This window comes from Ursus maritimus, unplaced genomic scaffold (assembly GCF_017311325.1).
Source record: "Ursus maritimus isolate PB19 unplaced genomic scaffold, ASM1731132v1 scaffold_9, whole genome shotgun sequence".
Classification (NCBI taxonomy): domain Eukaryota; kingdom Metazoa; phylum Chordata; class Mammalia; order Carnivora; family Ursidae; genus Ursus; species Ursus maritimus.
The window spans coordinates 6,923,051-6,941,870 of NW_024427107.1; the positions used below are offsets into that span (position 1 = coordinate 6,923,051).

The 18,820-nt window shown below is 38.4% G+C and overlaps 1 protein-coding gene across 1 annotated transcript in view; it reads right to left on the reverse strand.

The window, feature by feature from the left end:
- Positions 1–1,041: 1,041 nt before the first annotated feature.
- The window catches only part of LYPLA1 (lysophospholipase 1), a 35,435-nt gene continuing 17,656 nt past the window's right edge, over positions 1,042–18,820 (reverse strand). The window contains exons 6-9 of the mRNA XM_040625898.1: positions 16,564–16,637; positions 7,815–7,916; positions 6,396–6,572; positions 1,042–2,792 (exon numbers count right to left, since the gene is read on the reverse strand). Coding sequence (XP_040481832.1) covers positions 2,739–2,792; positions 6,396–6,572; positions 7,815–7,916; positions 16,564–16,637 — 407 coding nt within the window. The 3' untranslated portion in view covers positions 1,042–2,738. The remainder of the gene's footprint in view (positions 2,793–6,395; positions 6,573–7,814; positions 7,917–16,563; positions 16,638–18,820) is intronic.

An 18,820-nucleotide genomic window follows, 5' to 3' on the forward strand; every position in this document is an offset into this window, starting at 1 on the left:
TCATATGATTTCTCTCATCTATGGAACATAAGAACTAGGAAGATCAGTAGGGGAAGAAAGGGATAAAGAAAGGGGGAGTAATCAGAAGGGGGAATGAAGCATGAGAGACTATGGACTATGAGAAACAAACTGAGGGCCTCAGAGGGGAGGGGGGTTGGGGAATGGGACAGACTGGTGATGGGTAGTAAGAAGGGCACGTATTGCATGGTGCAGTGGGTGTTATACGCAACTAATGAATCATCGAACTTTACATCGGAAACCGGGGATGTACTGTATGGCGACTAACATAATATAATTAAAAAATTAAATTAAAAAAAATAGCAGTAACTCTGATTGCAGCAGTAGACAAATTTCCCAGTTATTTATATATACAGAAGACAATGCTGCTGTCAATAGAGATTAACAATACCACACTCTGACCACATCTAACTGTGAACACAATAGTTGAAATAGGATGATGAAATAAGATTATCATATGAAGTAAGGTGCTGTTGTGTAGTCTAAAAGTTGCAGACAATATTCTGGTATACAGAACTCCCTCACCATTAGGGTGATCAAAAATAGAACAAGCTGCCTCACAAAAAGATAAGCTGGTCAATTTTAAGTACTCAGGAGAAAAGTGGACTGCTTAAGAGACGGGACAGAAAGGATTCCTTTATTGGGAAATACTAGAAGTCACCGTGAAATAATAGGAGAAAAAACTATTCGGATACTGCCTCATGACACTAATTTAAAAATCCCATGAATACTGCATGAAAGGAGGAGGCTTGGAAACATCAAAGAAAACTTCTTAAATATGTTAGAAACACTGAAAACTAAATTTATGAATTTTTTTTAGCTCATTCAAACTGAGTAACTAGAGAAGCTTTTCTCATGCCTCGTTCCATTCCAGGTCAACTTTATCATCATCAAAAATTCTCTCTTGAATGTATGTTATGATTGCATTGCCATTTTCCCCCTTTTCAGTATAGATAGCAGACGGTCATTTGAAGGCAAACCCAAATATTAAAAATAGTATTTAAGAAAGCAGTCACAGAAAAGTCAGAATTAAATTTTATTTCACATTGGTAGAAACCATGAAAAAGATTTATATTTTCCCACATTACAGCACAACATTTCAAAGGAATATTTCTTGCCATAAATTAGATCTTGCTGATTTGTATAACTGAAACAATTTATATTCTTCAAGGTAAAGCAAAATGACTTAGTAAATGATTGTTTAAAAAATTTTAAATCCAGACATAAACATATGGCTTCATTATTAACATTCTGTACAGTCCATTACTAAATTATTTCCTTTATCAATTAGCACCCATTTATAAAGATGCATTCCTAACATTGTTTTAGTCAGTTGGAATACAGCAGAAAAATTAACAACAGCTCAGAAATATCAAGTGTACATTTTGCTACATATTAAACTGTGGTAACTACACCATATGTATTGAGTTGCGATTAATCTTTATCACCCATAAATTTATTTTCCAATAATTTTTACCAATAATCTGAAAAATTCAACTACTTAAAATCAAATAACTGCTACATTTATGTTTGCACAAAAACTAAAAAAAACCCCATCTGACTAAAGTGAAGTTTTCAAATAAGTCCATTGGCAGATAAAAATAAAGCAAATTTTTCTAATGGATTGTTCATTTTCTACAGTAGTTGGTTTCAAACATATGTACAAAACCAGTAAACTAAAACTATGCTCGAGGAGAATCATCTTAGAGCAAATCATCTCAGAGATTAGTTTCTAAGATCTGTCTTAAATATTCCAGAACATACTAGAATATGACCTACATATTCTTTCAGTTAATTACAGAAAAATACAACCACAGAATTATTCCCATTATCTAGACTGAAGATTCTAATAACTATATAGGTCTAAATTTGGACTAAGGTGAGTTTAAGAAATAAGTAGTGTAGGAAGTTTTAAGGTGTCTTTATATAAGTGTAAATACATTTTAAATACCATCAAATCTGTGATTCAGAATGTCAAATTACAGTATGTATTGGCAGCAGATGTCTACGGCAAGGAGGCAATACTTGGTCTGTTATGAAGGATAAAAAAGAAAGAACACGTTTCTAGAGAGGAAAAAAAAATTAAATAGAAATGATATCAGGGAAAATAAAGCCTGGTCCCAAAAATAAAAGGGCCATTAACTGAACAGAGGAATATTACTCTTTATTGACCTTAGAAGCATTATCCCTATTATTGGGAATAATGTAGTAACACCTCATTCTCATTATGTATTACAATCATTAAGTATGTAATGAATACATATATAAAAATACAGATAATGCATGGTGACTAAGTAATTTTGGAATAAGTCCATAGACTAAGTCACAGCATGCATAAATCATTTATATCTTAACTGCTCATTTATACCTGAACAAATTTTCATTAAGCATACTAATAATTGTCAAATGATATAATAAAAAATCTGGTTACAGTATTTTATTATTTTGCTGAATTACATTTGAGAAAAAGAAGCTTACCTGCTTCACCTATTTTAATACTAGTATATTCTGAATCATATTATACAAATACATGTATAGAAACTTAAAAGACCAGATTTCCCACAAGGAGATAGTATTATGTAGTCTGTGTCATTGGTGTGTATTTGCAAAACATTTTAACACTGCAAACATTAGAAGTTTCAAGATTGGGCACGGGAAAAGGTTTATATACTACCACAATGATGCTGGTGTGCACTTCTACACAAGGCCTCTTAGTGACATCAATCAACTGGAGGTAGAAGCTTATCAATGAACTGCTTGATATCCATCATTTCCTGTTTGGAATAAAATAATTTAATAAGCAGTTACAAAACCAGAAATTAAATCCCACTAAAATACCATCAACTAAATCTGTGGTGTGCCTAGGTAAGGTGGAACCATATTTTTACTACTTCAATTAAATGAAAAGTTGTAACAGAGAAATGAAACTTCAATAGCAATTTCAGAACACTTCCTGTGATTAGGATTATAATTGTACATTCAAATGTTAGCTCTCAACTATCATGCAGTCCCATGAAAATGGTCTGCACTTTGCTATACCTGAACAAAATAAAACACAGGGGTTGGGTGGAGAGAAGGGAGCTTAGAATTAACAAAACCTATCCACAGAAGTATCAGTAAGGATACAATTACAGTCAACTAAGCATGGGTAGAAAAACCTAGCTTTTAACCTTCCCTCATTAGAATGAAATGCTGAGTTCGTAGCATAAAATATTTTGTGCCTTTCACAAGGATTAACATGCAACCAACCATTTGAAAGACAGCATGTACCTACGATAGGCCTGGAACAATGAAAAAGAATATATCAAGTATTTATGACAAAAGAAACATTTCTATGACTCCTGCATGTGGCTCGGTTTCCTCACTCCCCTCAAATAATTTCCTACTATATCTCTAGTATTTCAAGGCTTAACTCCACAGACCCAGAAATTAGCAATGCAAAGAACCTTCACCCTTATAATTTAGTCACTCAGAAAATAAAGCCACAGCACAGAAGTGCTCTATTTTACAATTCTCTAAAGTCCTGGAAGTTTCCTGGTGACGAAACCTCCTACCGTTTTATCTCTTCTCACTTTCTGCTCCTCATCATTCAGTCCAATGTTTTCCAATGTGATTGCACAAAGAATCATCAGCTTTTATTTTACTTTTTTTTCTTTTTATGTAAGCTCTATGCCCGACTTGGGGCTTGAACACACAACTCTGAGATTAAGAGTCGCATGCTTGGGGTGTGTGAACAGTGTGCGACTCTTGATCTCAGGGTTGTAAATTTTAGCCCCACACTGAGTGTAGAGATTAGGTGCACAAACTCTTTTTTTTTTTTTTAAGATTTTATTTATTTATTTATTAGAGAGAGAGAGAGAGCACAAGCAGGGGGAGCAGCAGGCAGGAGAAGCAGGCTCCCTGCTGAGCAAGAGGCCTGATGTGGGACTTGATCCCAGGACTGTGGGATCATGACCTGAGCCCAAAGCAGCCACTTAACCAACTGAGCCAACCAGGCGTCCCTGGAGCTTTTATTTTAAAAACACATCCATACAAACATATACCTGAGTTTACCTGCTAACCCCCAATGTGCTGAATCAGAATTTTGGAGTTTGGAGTTCTGGTGTCTGAATGTTTATTAAGCTCCAGGGTATTTGTGATATAAAGCCTACTCTTTTTTTTTTTTGAAGATTTTATTTATTTATTTGACAGAGAGAGACAGCCAGGGAGAGAGGGAGCACACGCAGAGGGAGTGGGAGAGAAAGAAGCAGGCTTCCAGCAGAGGAGCCTGATGTGGGGCTCGATCCCAGAATGCCGGGATCACGCCCTGAGCCGAAGGCAGATAAGCTTAACGACTGCGCCACCCAGGCGCCCCAAGCCTACTTTGAAAACAAAATGCTCTAGACCCTCAGTCCCTCCTGGATACTCAAGAGGGCCAGCCCACCTGTTTTCTAGATTCAACACTTGCTTATGTTTCAACTATGTTCTCAACAACAGCCTAGAATCCCAGGCTCCCTTGTCTTTCTGGAAAAATCATATTACCACCTCTTTTCTCTGTCCGTAAAACAAAAGATTCAGCCAGGCTGAGTGGTTACGATACAGTTTTATGTGGGACTACCTCAATGCTTGGCAATCAATTTTTGTTCTAGGCCCTTTCAAGCCTCCAAACCGATGCAGGCCTCCTTCATTCTTATCAAGTGACCATATCTCCTACTTTAGTGAAAAGACAAAGAGGATCTAATGTGAACTCTCAACTAGTACACCTCAGCAATCTCTGTTCATCCACCCTCTCCTAGATTCTGAAGTACTGTCCTCCTCTTTGAAGGCAAACACTACCCAGTTTAGGACTCATTTACATTATGAGATCTCCCTAAGATTTCCCCTAGTAGATTATTATCTTCCCTTCATCGCATTTTCTCCCTCCCTCCACCGCCAAGGGAGTCTTTTTCTCCCATCCATTAAAGAGAGTCCTTTCACTCTTTTCCCCCTTCACAAAAACCTTTTTAATAAAGGTTGATACATGCTGCCTCTACTTTTCCCATTTCCTGACCCACATTACACAATTCACTGCAGGCACCACCTCCTCAAACATCCAAGGTCACAGATGGCTTACTATTGGCCAGCTTCCTCCTAGCCTATTTTTCCTCAGTCCTTCTCTGAATCATGGGACAGTGTTCACTCCCACTCTGAAATTCTTTTTTTTGTCCTTTTTTTTTTCTAAAGATTTTATTTATTTGAGAGAGAGAGAGAGAGAGCATGAGTGGGAGCAGGGGGAGGGGCAGGAGAGGGAAAAGCAGGCTCCCCACTGAGCAGGGAGCCCAATGCGGGACTCAATTCCAGGACCCTGGGATCATGACGTGAGCCAAAGACAGATGCTTAACTGACTGAGCCACCTGGGAACCCCCTTTTTCTTATTTTTCTTAAATAACTTAACCAATCTTTTAAAAAAATTGTGTATTTATGTATGTAATTTCTACACCCAACTTGGGGCTCAAACTCACAACCCCAAGATCAAGAGTCACGTGTTCTTCCGACCGAGCCGGCCAGGTGCACCAGCACTCTGAAATTCTCTCCTCCTGTATTCTTATTCCACATCTAACTCCTTCTAATCCACCCCGCCCCCCAACCAAGTTCTATCCCTCAGCTTTTTTTTCATGATATTCTCCCATGGTATTCTTCAGTGATTAATAATATTGGCAATTATTCTAAATCTCTCTTACAGGCTTGAGCTTCAGACAAGTATTTCCAACATCCTATTTTGTTATCACGGGGGTACATCAACCTCAGTATGTTCACTAAACTCAGTATTATCTCCTTCGTGTTACCCTAAAGCTGTTCCGTGTACCTACTTTATGAATGGCATCCTGCTCTAGGACAGCCAGCTTTTCATAAGACTATGGCCCAACTGGACAGCCTGCTTCCCCTTTCCCTTTCCCTGCACACTTGCTATCCAAATCCTACCCATTCTTCCAAATCTAGCTTATTCTTCATGATCTCAGTACTTCACAAGATAAAATGAATTTCACTCTTCTCAGTGTTTTAGAGAACTTTAAAAACTTCTAATATAACACTTATCACATTCTGTTTTCTACACAATTATTTGGATATATATCCTTCTCCCCTATTAAATTTTAACTTTTATTAATTTAGCTTAAATTTTAAAAAAAGGACTGTTTTATCTTTGAATTATGTATAAAGCTTGCATGTAACAGAAAAGTGAATGTTTATTGAATTAAATTGAATAAACTCTGATCTAAGTCCTGCTAACCTATGATTCAATGTGAATTCATTAATTAACTTCTTTAAATACCCAAGCAATCAAATGTTACTTATGCTAAAAATATCACATGAAAAAAGCTGCAGATATGTCTCTGTAATCACTGCTTCCAAACAATTACCTGTTGACATGAACTGTGCATCATGCCTTCATAGGTTTTGAAGGTTACATTGGCTGGATTTACTAATGTTTTCAGCTTTTCAGCAGTAAGAGAAGCAAACATTAGGGGAACTAAAGGATCGCAATCTCCATGGCACTGAAGAATAGAAATATCTCTATTAACGCCACTAATAGGACCCTGCAAAAAATAAAAGAAAACTAGTATTATTTATTCAAATGTGTAGAGTATTATATGCCAGGCATTTACAACTGTAGACAGATATGCACATATATTACTTACATCACAGGTTCTATTCGGCCACAGAAATAAAATTCCTTCTATCCCTATACTCCCCACAACTCTGTAGTTAAACTTTTATAGGACATATGATTACCCTGTCTTGCCTTTTTTTTTTCCTTCAGATTTTATTTATTTATTTAGAGAGTGCGCAAGCAGGGAGAGGGGCAAAGGGAGAGGGAGAGAAAGAATCTCAAGCAGACTCCCAGCTGAGCATGGAGCCCGATGCAGGGCTTGATCTCATGACCCTGAGATCATGACCTGAGCCAGAATCAAGAGCTGGACGCTTAACCAACTGAGCCACCCAGGTGCCCCTACCCTGTCTCGTATCACTATTTTCCCAATGAAGTGGTTCCTTGAAGCAGACTCTATCTTAATTATTCTTTATATGTTCACAGTGTCTTGAGATGAGAGATATGTTTTAATTGAATCATGTTCTTCTCAGTTCTTATTTAATTGATTTAAATAAAATGGTTAATAAACAGCACTTAGCATGTGTAAGACATCGAAGAATTATTATATAGTGATGAAGAAAAAAAAATCTTAGATTTAAAGATGAATTTGAAAATAAACATCCACTCATGTGTATTATATATTGCATTACACTACTGAGTACTTGGAAATTCAATTCTATGGTAAAATTCTGTTATCAAGCAGTAAAAACACTGAACACTCGAAAATATTATTTCTATGTGTAAAACGTTGCCCTAATTTATATATACATTTAAAAATGTATCAAACACTTCAAATATGAGATTTATGATAAAAGGACTTATTTCTACTCCATTCCCTGCAATCCACAATAAAGACAATATAGTATTCAGATAAAGCCTACGAGTACATCACAAAAGTCCAGGAAAATTATTTTTAAAAAAAGATGACTGATGTAAACTATGGGCTTTGGGTCATGATAATGTGTCAGGTTCACTGACACATTCTAACAAATGTACCACAGGGCTGTGGGGTGTCCACAGCCCGTTCACAGATGGGAACTTTCTGTGTTTTCTGCTCAATTTTGCTGTGAACTTAAACTGCTCTAAATATATACAGCTGATTAATTAAAAAAAAAAATGAACCTCTCACCAACATTATCTGTGATCTCATAGCTCAGTAATCTAACGGTACAGGTATCAGTCACGCTACCTGTGGAAATGAAGCCCGGAGTGGAAGCCAGCAACTGAGTGCAGTGACACCGGCCAGTTTCTGCTGTGTGGTAAGAGCAGTGTATAAAGATAACGCTCCTCCCTGGAAAGACAAGCAGAGAAAAGTCAATGGAACACATCTTCTGCTAACAGCAACTTAAGAGATTTCTTGTTCCTAATAAGGAAAAAATCAACCTGAGTGGTTAATGTCAAATCAAATCAGGCAAGCTAGCAGAAATACATACATACCCCACCCTACCATGTCCTACAGGACACTATTCTCCTTTAGTGTCTTAAAGGACCACTGTGAGAACACAGCAACTACCCAATCAGTCAAGAAACTGTTAATTATATATTTAAATGCACTTACAACTGCCTTAAGAACATTCTAAACTTATTTTCTCATTCGAAAAGTCTTAGGTGTAAAATCAAACCCAGTCTTAAGTTGGTAGTCTTTTTTACGACAAAAATTCAAGATAATAACAACTCTGTAGCAGACACCTTTAGAGTATCTGCCTACCCAGCTTACAATACCCTGCACTCTGGAAAGAGCATTCCCATTAGTCATCTGGATGCCACATCACTCTGACCATGACTGTGGGTTACTGGGCCCCAGGAAACATGGGATTCTTTCTCATCCAAGATTCTTTCTCATGTTCCTTTTCTCAAGATTTTGAAATTGGGATTCAGTGACTGTCAGTCTGTCTCTTTGTGTGGCTGGAATAGTAACCTGTAAACTCAAGAACTGGAAAAGCTATAGGTTGCAAAGGTGGAGAGCACCAACTGTACATGAAGAGACAAATGAAGCAGATGGGCAGAGAAATAGGAGAGAGAAATCGTGAGGGCTTTCCACGTCTTAACTATTTTCTGAGGCCCTGATTCATTCTCATCTTTAGTTTTCCTGACGTGATCCCACAGACTCATAACCTGCTCTTTCCTGCTTAGGGTAAGAGGAGTTCCTTTCTGTAAATTGTGATTATCGAATCTCAACTATACAGTCTCCTATGTTAGCTTTTTTTTCAAATCAACCATTCATTTCTGTATCTACATTTATGTCACAATGTGTATTACAACAGACGTTATCTTGACTTAAACACCAAACCAGTAATATCTTTTTACTATATTGTATCAACAACCTATCTTTCTACTGAATTCTAACTTCTGAAGAATTCCATAATTCTGACATTGTCCTAATTCAGGTAGTCTGAACACTAAGTTGTTGATTTAGAAGCTTTACAGATTACTAGAGAATTTGGGATAGGTGACAAGGTGAACATGTGATAAGCTGAAACAAAGACACAAGGTCAATATGAGGTAACTATGTCTGCAGAAAAAGTATAGAAGGTAGGAGAAAAGGTAGAGAAAGATGATGCCAAAAGTAAACATCATATATTTAAATCTAAAATCTACTTTACAAGACAAAAAGAGGAAAGGTGACAGAGTGACATCAAGCATGATGAGACACAGGTCATTCCTAACTTTTTTTTTTTTAACATATAATGTATTGTTTGTTTCAGGGGTACAGGTCTGTGATTCATCAGTCTTACACAATTCACAGCACTCACCATAGCACGTGCCCTCCCCAATGACTATCACCCAGCCACCCCATTCCTCCCAGTCCCCTCCACTCCAACATCCCTCAGTTTGTTTCCTGAGATTAAGAGTCTCTTATGGTTTATCCCCCTCTCTGGTTGCTTCTTCTTTCATTTTTTCCTCTCTTCCCCTATGATCCTCTGCCTTGTTTCTCAAATTCCACGTATCAGTGAGATCATATAACTGTCTTTCTCTACTTATTTCGCTTTAGCATAATACCCTCTAGTTCCATCCACATCATTGCAAATGGCAAGATTTCATTTTTGATGGATGCATAATATTCCATTGTGTATATACCCCACATCTTCTTTATCCATTCATCTGTCAATGGACATCTGGGCTCTTTTCATAGTTTGGCTATTGTGGACATTGCTGCTATAAACACTGGGGTGCAGGTGCCCCTTCGGAAAATTACATCTGTATCTTTGGGGTAAATACCCAGTAAGCTGGGTCATAGGGCAGCTCTATTTTCAACTTTTTGAGGAACCTCCATACTGTTTTCCAGAGTGGCTGCACGCGTTTGATTCCCACCAACAGTGTAGGAGGGTTCCCCTTTCTCTGCATCCTCACCAACAACTGTCGTTTCCTGACTTGTTAATTTTAGCCATTCAGACTGGTGTGAGGTGGTATCTCATTGTGGTTTTGATATGTATTTCCCTGATGCCGAGTGATGTTGAGCACTTTTTTATCTGTCGGCCATCTGGATGTCTTTGCAGAAATGTCTGTTCATGTCTGCTGCCCATTTCTTGACTGGATTATTTGTTCTTTGGGTGTTGAGTTTGATAAGTTCTTTATAGATTTTGGATACTAGCCCCTTATCTGATAGGTCATTCGCAAATATCTTCTCCCATTCTGTTGGTTGTCTTTTGGTTTTGTTGACTGTTTCCTTTGCTGTGCAAAAGCTTTTTATCTTGATGAAGTCCCAATAGTTCATTTTTGCCCTTACTTCCCTTGACTTTGATGTGTCTAGGAAGAAGTTGCTGCGACTGAGGTCGAAGGACCTGCCTCAGGATTTTGATGGACTCCTCACATTTAGGTCTTTCATCCATTTTGAGTCTATTTTTGTGTGTAGTGTATGGAAATGGTCCGGTTTCATTCTTATGCATGTGGCTGTCCAATTTTCCCAACACCATTTGTTGAAAAGACTGTCTTTTTTCCACTGGACATTCTTTCCTGCTTTGTCGAAGATTAGCTGATCACAGAGTTGAGGGTCCATTTCTGGGTTCTCTATTCTGTTCCATTGATCTTTGTGTCTGCTTTAGTGCCGGTACCATACTGTCTGGATGATTACAGCTTTGTAATAGAGCTTGAAGTCCAGAATTGTGATGCCACCAGCTTTGCTTTTCTTTTTCAACATTCCTCTGGCTACTCGGGGTCTTTTCTGGTTCCATACAAATTTTAGGATTATTTGTTCTATTTCTGTGAAAAAAAGTTGATGGTATTTTGATAGGGATTGCATTAAATGTGTAGACTACTTAGGTAGAATAGACATTTTAACAATGTTTGTTCTTCCAATCCACGAACATGGAACATTTTTCCATTTCTTTGTGTCTTCCTCAATTTCTTTCACAAGTATTCTGTAGTTTTCTGAATACAGATTCTTTTGATTTTTTTGGTTAGATTTATTCCCAGGTATCTTATGGTTTTGGGTACAACTGTAAATGGGATCGACTCTTTAATTTCTCTTTCTTCTGTCTTGCTGTTGGTGTATAGAAATGCAACTGATTTCTGTGCATTGATTTTATATCTTGCCACTTTACTGAATTCCTGTATGAGTTCTCGCAGTTTTGGGGTGGGGTCTTTTGGGTTTTCCACATGAAGTATCATATCATCTGCAAAGAGTGAGAGTTTAACTTATCTGACGATTCGGATGCCTTTTATTTCTTTTTGTTGTCTGATTGCCAAGGGTAGGACTTCTAGTACTAGCAGTGGTGATATTGGGCATCCCTGTCATATTCCTGACCTGAGGGGAAAAGCTCTTAGTTTTTCCCCATTGAGAATGAGATTCACTGTGGGTTTTTCATAGAAGGCTTTTATGATATTGAGGTATGTACCCTGTATCCCTACACTGTGAAGAGTTTTAATCAAGAAAGCATGCTGTACTTTGTCAAATGCTTTTTTTTGCATCTATTGAGAGTATCATATGGTTCTTGTTCTTTCTTTTATTAATGTAGTGTATCACATTGATTTATTTGCGGATGTTGAACCAACCTTGCAGCCCAGGAATAAATTCCACTTGGTTGTAGTGAATAATCCTTTTAATGTACTGTTGGATCCTATCGGCTAGTATTTTGGTGAGAATTTTTACATCCATGTTCATCAGGGATATTGGTCTGTAAGTCTCCTTTTTGATGGGTTCTTTGTCTGGTTTTGGGATCAAGGTAATGCTGGCCTCATAAAATTAGTTTGGAAGTTTTCCTTCCATTTCTATTTTCTGAAACAGTTTCAGAAGAATAGGTATTAATTCTTCTTTAAATGTTTGGTAGAATTCCCCTGGGAAACCATATGGCCCTGGGCTCTTGTTTGTTGGGAGATTTTTGATTACAGCTTCAATTTCCTTGCTGGTTATGGGTCTGTTCAGGTTTCTATTTCTTCCTGGTTCAGTTTTCATAGTTTATACTCTCTAGGAATGCATCCATTTCTTCCAGATTATCTAATTTGTTGGCATATAGTTGCTCATAATATGTTCTTATAATTGTTTGTATTTCTTTGGTGTTGGTTGTGATCTTGCCTCTTTCATTCATAATTTTATTTACCTAGGTCCTTTCTCTTCTTTTTGATAAGTCTGACCAGAGGCTTATCAATCTTATTAATTCTTTCAAAGAACCAGCTCCTAGTTTCGTTGATCTGTTCTACTGTTCTCTCAGTTTCTATTTCACTGATTTCTACTCTGATCTTTATTATTTCTCTTCTCCTGCTGTGTTTAGGCTTTATTTGCTGTTCTTTCTCCAGTTCCTTTAAATGTAAGGTTAGGTTGTGTATTTGAGACTTTTCTTGTTTCTGAGAAAGGCCTGTATTGCTATATACTATTTATTCTCTTTGGACTGCCTTTGCTGCATCCCAAAGACGTTTGAACAGCTGTGGTTTCATTTTCATTTGTTTCCATTAAATTTTTAAATTCTTCTTTAATTTCCTGGTTGACCCATTCATTTTTTAGTAGGATGCTCTTAAGCCTCCACGTATTTGAGTTCTTTCCAACTTTCCTCTCGGGACTGAGTGTGAGTTTCAAGGCATTGTGGTCTGAAAATACGCAGGGAATAATTCCAATATTTTGGTATCAGTTGAGACCTGATTTGTGACCCAGGATGTGATCTGTTCTGGAGAATGTTCAGGTGCTTGAGAAGAATATTTATTCTGTTGCCTTGGGATGGAATGTTCTGAATATATCTGTGAAGTCCATCTGGTCCTGTGTGTCATTTAAAGCCCTTATTTCCTTGTTGATATTTTTCTTAGATGATCTGTCCACTTCAGTGAGGGGGGTGTTAAAGTCCCCTACTATTACTGTATTATTGCCGATGTGTTTCTTTGATTTTGTTATTAATTGGCAGCTCCCATGTTAGGGGCATAAATATTTAAAATTGTTAGATCTTCTTGTTGGATAGACCCTTTAAGGATGATATAGTGTCCTTCCTCATCTCTTATTATAGTCTTTGGTTTAAAATCTAATTTGTCTGATATAAGGATTGCCACCCCAGCTTTCTTTTGATGTCCATTAGCATGGTAAATGGTTTTCCACTCCCTCACTTTAAATCTGGAGTTGTCTTTCGGTCTAAAATGAGTCTCCTGCAGACAGCATTATCAATGGGTCTTGTTTTTTTATCCAATTTCATACCTTGTGTCTTTCTTGGGGGCATTTAGCCCATTTACATTCAGGGTAACTACTGAAAGATATGAATTCAGTGCCACTGTATTGCCTGTAAGGTGACTGTTACTGTATATTGTCTCTGTTCCTTTCTGGTCTATGTTTCTTTTAGGCTCTCTCTTTGCTTAGAGGACCCCTTTCAATATTTCTGGTAGGGCTGGTTTGGTGATCACAAATTCTTTTAGTTTCTGTTTGTCCTGGAAGCTTTTTAGCTCCCCTTCTATTTTTAATGACAGCCTAGCTGGATATAGTATTGTTGGCTGCATATTCTTCTCATTTAGTGCCCTGAATATATCATGCCAGTCCTTTCTGGCCTGCCAGGTCTCCATGGATGGGTCTGCTGCCAATCTAATGTTTCTACCCTTGTAAGTTACAGAACTCTTGTCCCGAGCTGCTTTCAGGATTTCCTCTTTGTCTCTGAGATCTGTAAGTTTTACTATTAGATGTTAGGGTGTTGACCTATTTTTATTGACTTTGAGGGGGGGGGGTTCTCTGTGCCTCCTGGATTTTGATGCCTGTTTCCTTCCCCAAATTAGGGAAGTTCTCTGCTACAATTTGCTCCAATATACCTTCTGCCCCTTCTCTCTTTCTTCTTCTTCTGGGATCCCAATTATTCTACTGTTGTTTTGCTTAATGGTATCACTTATCTCTCAAATTCTCCCCTCGTGATCCACTAGTTGTTTATCTTTTTCTCAGCTTCTTTATTCTCCATCATTGGTCTTCTATATCACTATTTCTCTCTTCTGCCTCAATTATTCTAGCAGTTAGAGCCTCCATTTTTTATTGCACCTCATTAACAGCCTTTCTGATTTCCATTTGGTTAGATTTTATTTCTCCAGAAGATACTAGAGAATCTATGCTTTTTTCGAGCCCAGCTAGTATATTTATAATCGTCATTCTGAACTCTAGTGCTGACATCTTACTAATGTCCATGTTGATTAGGTCCCTGGCAGTCCGTACTGCCTCTTGTTCTTTTCTTTTTTTGAGGTGAGTTTTTCCGTTTTGTCATTTTGTCCCGAGAAGAACAGATGAATGAGAGAACAAAATGCTAAAAGGGTAACAACGACCCCAGAAAAATATACACTAAACAAACCAGAAGAGACCCAAAACCAGGGAAGAAAAGGAAAAAAAAAAAAAAAAGGAATATGATCAGGCTGGTGAACATAACAAAGGCACACACTAGATTTTGGGTGTATTTTGTCTGTTAGAAGAAACTGCCTCCCAAAATTGTAGCGAAAGAAAAACTTACATATATAGAAAAATGAAAATTAAAAAAGATTTTAAAAAAGGAACTGATAAGAAGTTGGTTGAAAAAGTAGAAAGATTTTAAAAAAAGAATAAAATAAAGAAAATTTTAAAAATTAACTTTGAAAGACTAAAGAATCATGGGAAAAAAGCCATTAATTCTACGTGCTATATTCCCCAAGCACTGGAGTTTTGCAGTTCTCATTGATCGGTAAACTTGGTCTTGGCTGGGTGTTCTTGCTGATCTTCTGGGGGAGGGGTCTGTTGTAAGGATTCTCAAATGTCTTTGCCCCAGGCGGAATTGCACCGTCCCAGACAGGGGCTAGGCTAAGTAATCCTCTCGGGTTTACTCTCTGTAGCTTTTGTTCCCTGAAGGCTTTCCGTGCAGCTTTAGAAGAGGAGAATGAAAATGGAGGCCTCCCAATCTCTGGCCCTGGAGGAACCAAGAGCTTGGGGCCCCACCCCTCAGTGCGCCCTCAGAGAAAAGCAATCACTCCTGTCTCCCTGGTCTCCGGCTGCTCTCCATGATCACCTGGCCTGTGACTGAGCGTTTCTATCTCTGGCACACAACTCGACCTGTCTGGAGTCTCCAAACCCAGTAGGTTCCTGCGATGCACTCCCGTGCCACTCCTCCCAGGGAAGGTAGGGGAGTCTCCCTAGGTCTGTCTGTCTTTTGTTGGGCTCCTGTTTGAAGAGCAGCAGCCCAACTGTGCTGGGGATCACAGCTTACGGCAACCCCAGGCTGAGAGCCCACTCCTCCGCTCACACTTCGAGGCCGGCTTCCCTGCTCTGATACCTGGGGGCTCTGCCGCACTCAGGCACCCTCAGTCTTTTTGTGACCCTGCGAGTCCTGAGACCACACTGTCCCAGCGAGGGTCCCACCCCCCGTTTAGCTACTAGAGCGAAGTCCCTCACCGGAGCAGACCTCTAAAAGTTCCGATTTTGTGCTCCTCTGCTCTATCACTTGCTGGTAGCCAGCTGACGGGAGGCTCCCTCCCCCCAAGGTCTATCTTCCCGTATATTGCCTCAGATTTACTTCTCCACACGTCCTACCTTCCAGAAAGTGGTCGCTTTTCTGTTCCTAGAGTTGCTGCTATTCTTTTCTTCGTTCTCGAGTTGAGTTTGTAGGTGTTCAGAATAGTTTGATAACTATCCAGCTGAATTCCTGGGACCAGACGAAATTTAGGTCTCCTACTCCTCTGCCATCTTACTAGCCTCAGGTCATTCCTAACTTTGCTCCCTCTTACAAGAACTAACATCTAATCATGGACAGGACACCACTGAAAGAATCTTAGCACATGGGGGGAAAGGGTGAGGCTGAGGTACCCCCTGCACCACAGAGACCAAAACAGATCACACTGAAAGGTAAGAGAAGTAACTATACACTGACTGCATTGCGCCTCCCTCAAGCCAGTGCAGCACCACTCAGAGTCTCCCCAGAAGCCTCTGATTCCTGCAGTGGGAGATGAGAACCCAGGGAGAACAACCAGCAACCCCCAAAATTGTGGGTCACTTTGTGGGTTTTGCCCCAAGGGGATTACAGGAGTCTGTGGGGCTTAACCACTGGGAATCTATGACAAAAAGAGGGAAGAAATTCTCTTGTTTTCTACCTTACTGTTCCTAACAGTGGTCTCCTCCTAGGACAAGGGAATTACACCTGTGTTTATTAAATTAGAGTTTTGTTTAAAGGGGTACACAGCATCAACTTAAGATACCTAATTACATGTGTGCTAATACTTTAAGAAAATACATTTCAAGTTCTAATCAATTTACTTGTTAATAAATTGATTTTCAAGACATAATCTAGAAGTTGAAGGCAATTGCCGAAGAGAGAAAACTAGAAAAGCAAAAGAGTACATTCTCATAATTAACTCTGTCTAGTCCAAACTTAATTCAGCATTAAAGATAACAGGATATAAAAAAAAGAGATAACAGTATATTAGATTCTATAACATGTACTAAAAAAAAAAAAGACTCCTCCATAGAAAAGGACAGAATCCAGACTCCGAGATAAATATACCAATGACATATCACCCAAACTTTACCTTACCTGAGAAAATCCTCCCAAAACAATTCTGTTAGAAGGAATGCCATTCTTCACCTCTTGCTCTATCAAAGCTTTTACTAAAAACAACATAAAATTAAATCACTAATACTTTCAAAGTTAAGCCTAAAGATACCATTTTAAATAGGATAAAATTAATCACAGAAAAGCACAAAGTATATTAAAGGTAGAAGCAAGAGAAAAACTTGAAGCACTCTACTAAAATACAAAATTAGAATGTATTTTCATTACAAAACTTGTTGTGCAGGCATTGCTTAAACTGTTCAATTATTTCTTATGTAATTTAAAAACAACAGTTCTTTCTCTTATCAATCAATGGATATTCCTTAATCTACGGTCAATTCTGCTCATATACATTTATATTTCTCTCTCTTCAATGAATCATAGGAATTTCTACCTAAAAGTTACCATTTTAAAATATAATGTAATTACATAGTTTGTGATTTATAATGTTTAAAAAGTTCATTCTATTATTTTAAAAACTATAGTACTAATTTTTCCTATAGCCAGTAAATGATGCAGGGAAAAAAAAATCAAATGAGTTGTTTTGTTTCTGCAAAATACTTTGACACAAATCATTAACTATAAAACGTGATGACTCCTAGAATTTCCTTTTTCTTTATAATCTGTCCTGTGTTTTTTTAGTCACTACACCTTTTACAAATTATGTCCTTCTGTTTTTGCATATGTGCAAGAGTTTAATTTTTTTTTTTGAAGATTTTTTATTTATGGAGAGAGAGAACACAAGCAAGAGCATGAGCAAGGGTCACAGTTAGAGGGAGACAGAGAAGCAGACTCCCTGCTGAGCAGGGAGCCCAACCCATGGCTTCATCCCAGGACGCCGGTGTCATGACCTGAGCCAAAGCCAGATGCTTAACCAACTGAGCCACACCTAGATGCCCCAAGAGTTTCATTTTTTAAGATTAAAATTTCCAACTTTATATTTCTTCCTTTTTATCAAAAAATAAAAATCTGCTCTTTCTAAAACATTGCAAAAAATAAATGCCCCAATGAAAAATCATTTTCTTTTTATATAAAGTTTAGTACTGAGTTAGAATGAGTATGAAAAGTAATGCCCTGACTATGGCATGGAAGAATGGGCTAGAGAACAGTAAAGGGGGCTTAAGAAATAAAAGAAGTGCTGAGAAATGTGAGGGATTTACTTAGGGGAGACCGCACAGCCTCAGTCAGATGGAGATTGCAGAAGTGGCAGAAATGGGGGGCGCCTGGGTGGCTCAGTCAATTAGGCGGCAACTCTTGATTTCGGCTCAGGTCATCGTCTCAGGGTGGTGAGATCAAGCCCTGTGTCAAGCTCCGCACTTAGCACAGAGTCTGCTTGTCCCTCTCCCTCTGCTCCTCCCCATTGCTTGCACGCACAGGCGCTTTCTCTCTCTAAAATAGATAGATAGATAGATAAACAAATAAAATCTTAAAAAAAAGAAATTGGCAGTAATGGCCCAGATGTGAGGAGGGAAGGCTCAGGCAAGGGCCGGGGGAATGTTAGTTGCTTGCCACTTGGTGAGCTGTTAGAACTACTTCACCCGAGTTCACAAAGCTTTATCCCTCAAGGTTACACCAAGCGCTGAGATAACATTGACAAATTACAAAGACCGCAGTCAGCAGTGGAGCTGTGTGTTCCAATTTCAATCACCTTTTGCATAGGGAGAGGGCACCACTGTGCTCCCTGGACCTAACCTGAGCACTCTCTTCTTTGTTTAGGAGCTTACTCTTGTAGGCCTCAGAGGCTCCATTCTTTCCTAGCTCTGAGTCTGAGCCTCATTTTCTCCAATATACATCACCTTGGAAAGGAAAGAAATGGTAAGTATGTCACAGGCTAACTCTATCACTAGGATGGAACTTTTCACTCTGGAACTCACCAGGCCTACAAGTCTTCTCCACAAGGCCCTGCCCCTTCCTATCTTCCACAAGATCTAACAACTCAATCCCAAACCCAATACCTATTTTTGTCATCTATTATTGTTTGAAAAAAAAATCCTAGCTCTAGGATTCTGGATTTTGACCTACTTTTTGATGATCCTAAAAGCCAGTGTTCTTAGTTTGACGGTCCCAAATCTCTAATGCAATTTGAGTCTATCTACGGTCCCAAATCTCTAATGCAATTTGAGTGTATCTTCCCTGTTTTAAAGTTTTTAAGAGTTCTTCTTCAAAAGCATTTTTAAAAAGGATCCTACCGGTTTTTAAGCTATTTTGGAAATTTTTAAACAAATCTAAAAATTGAAAG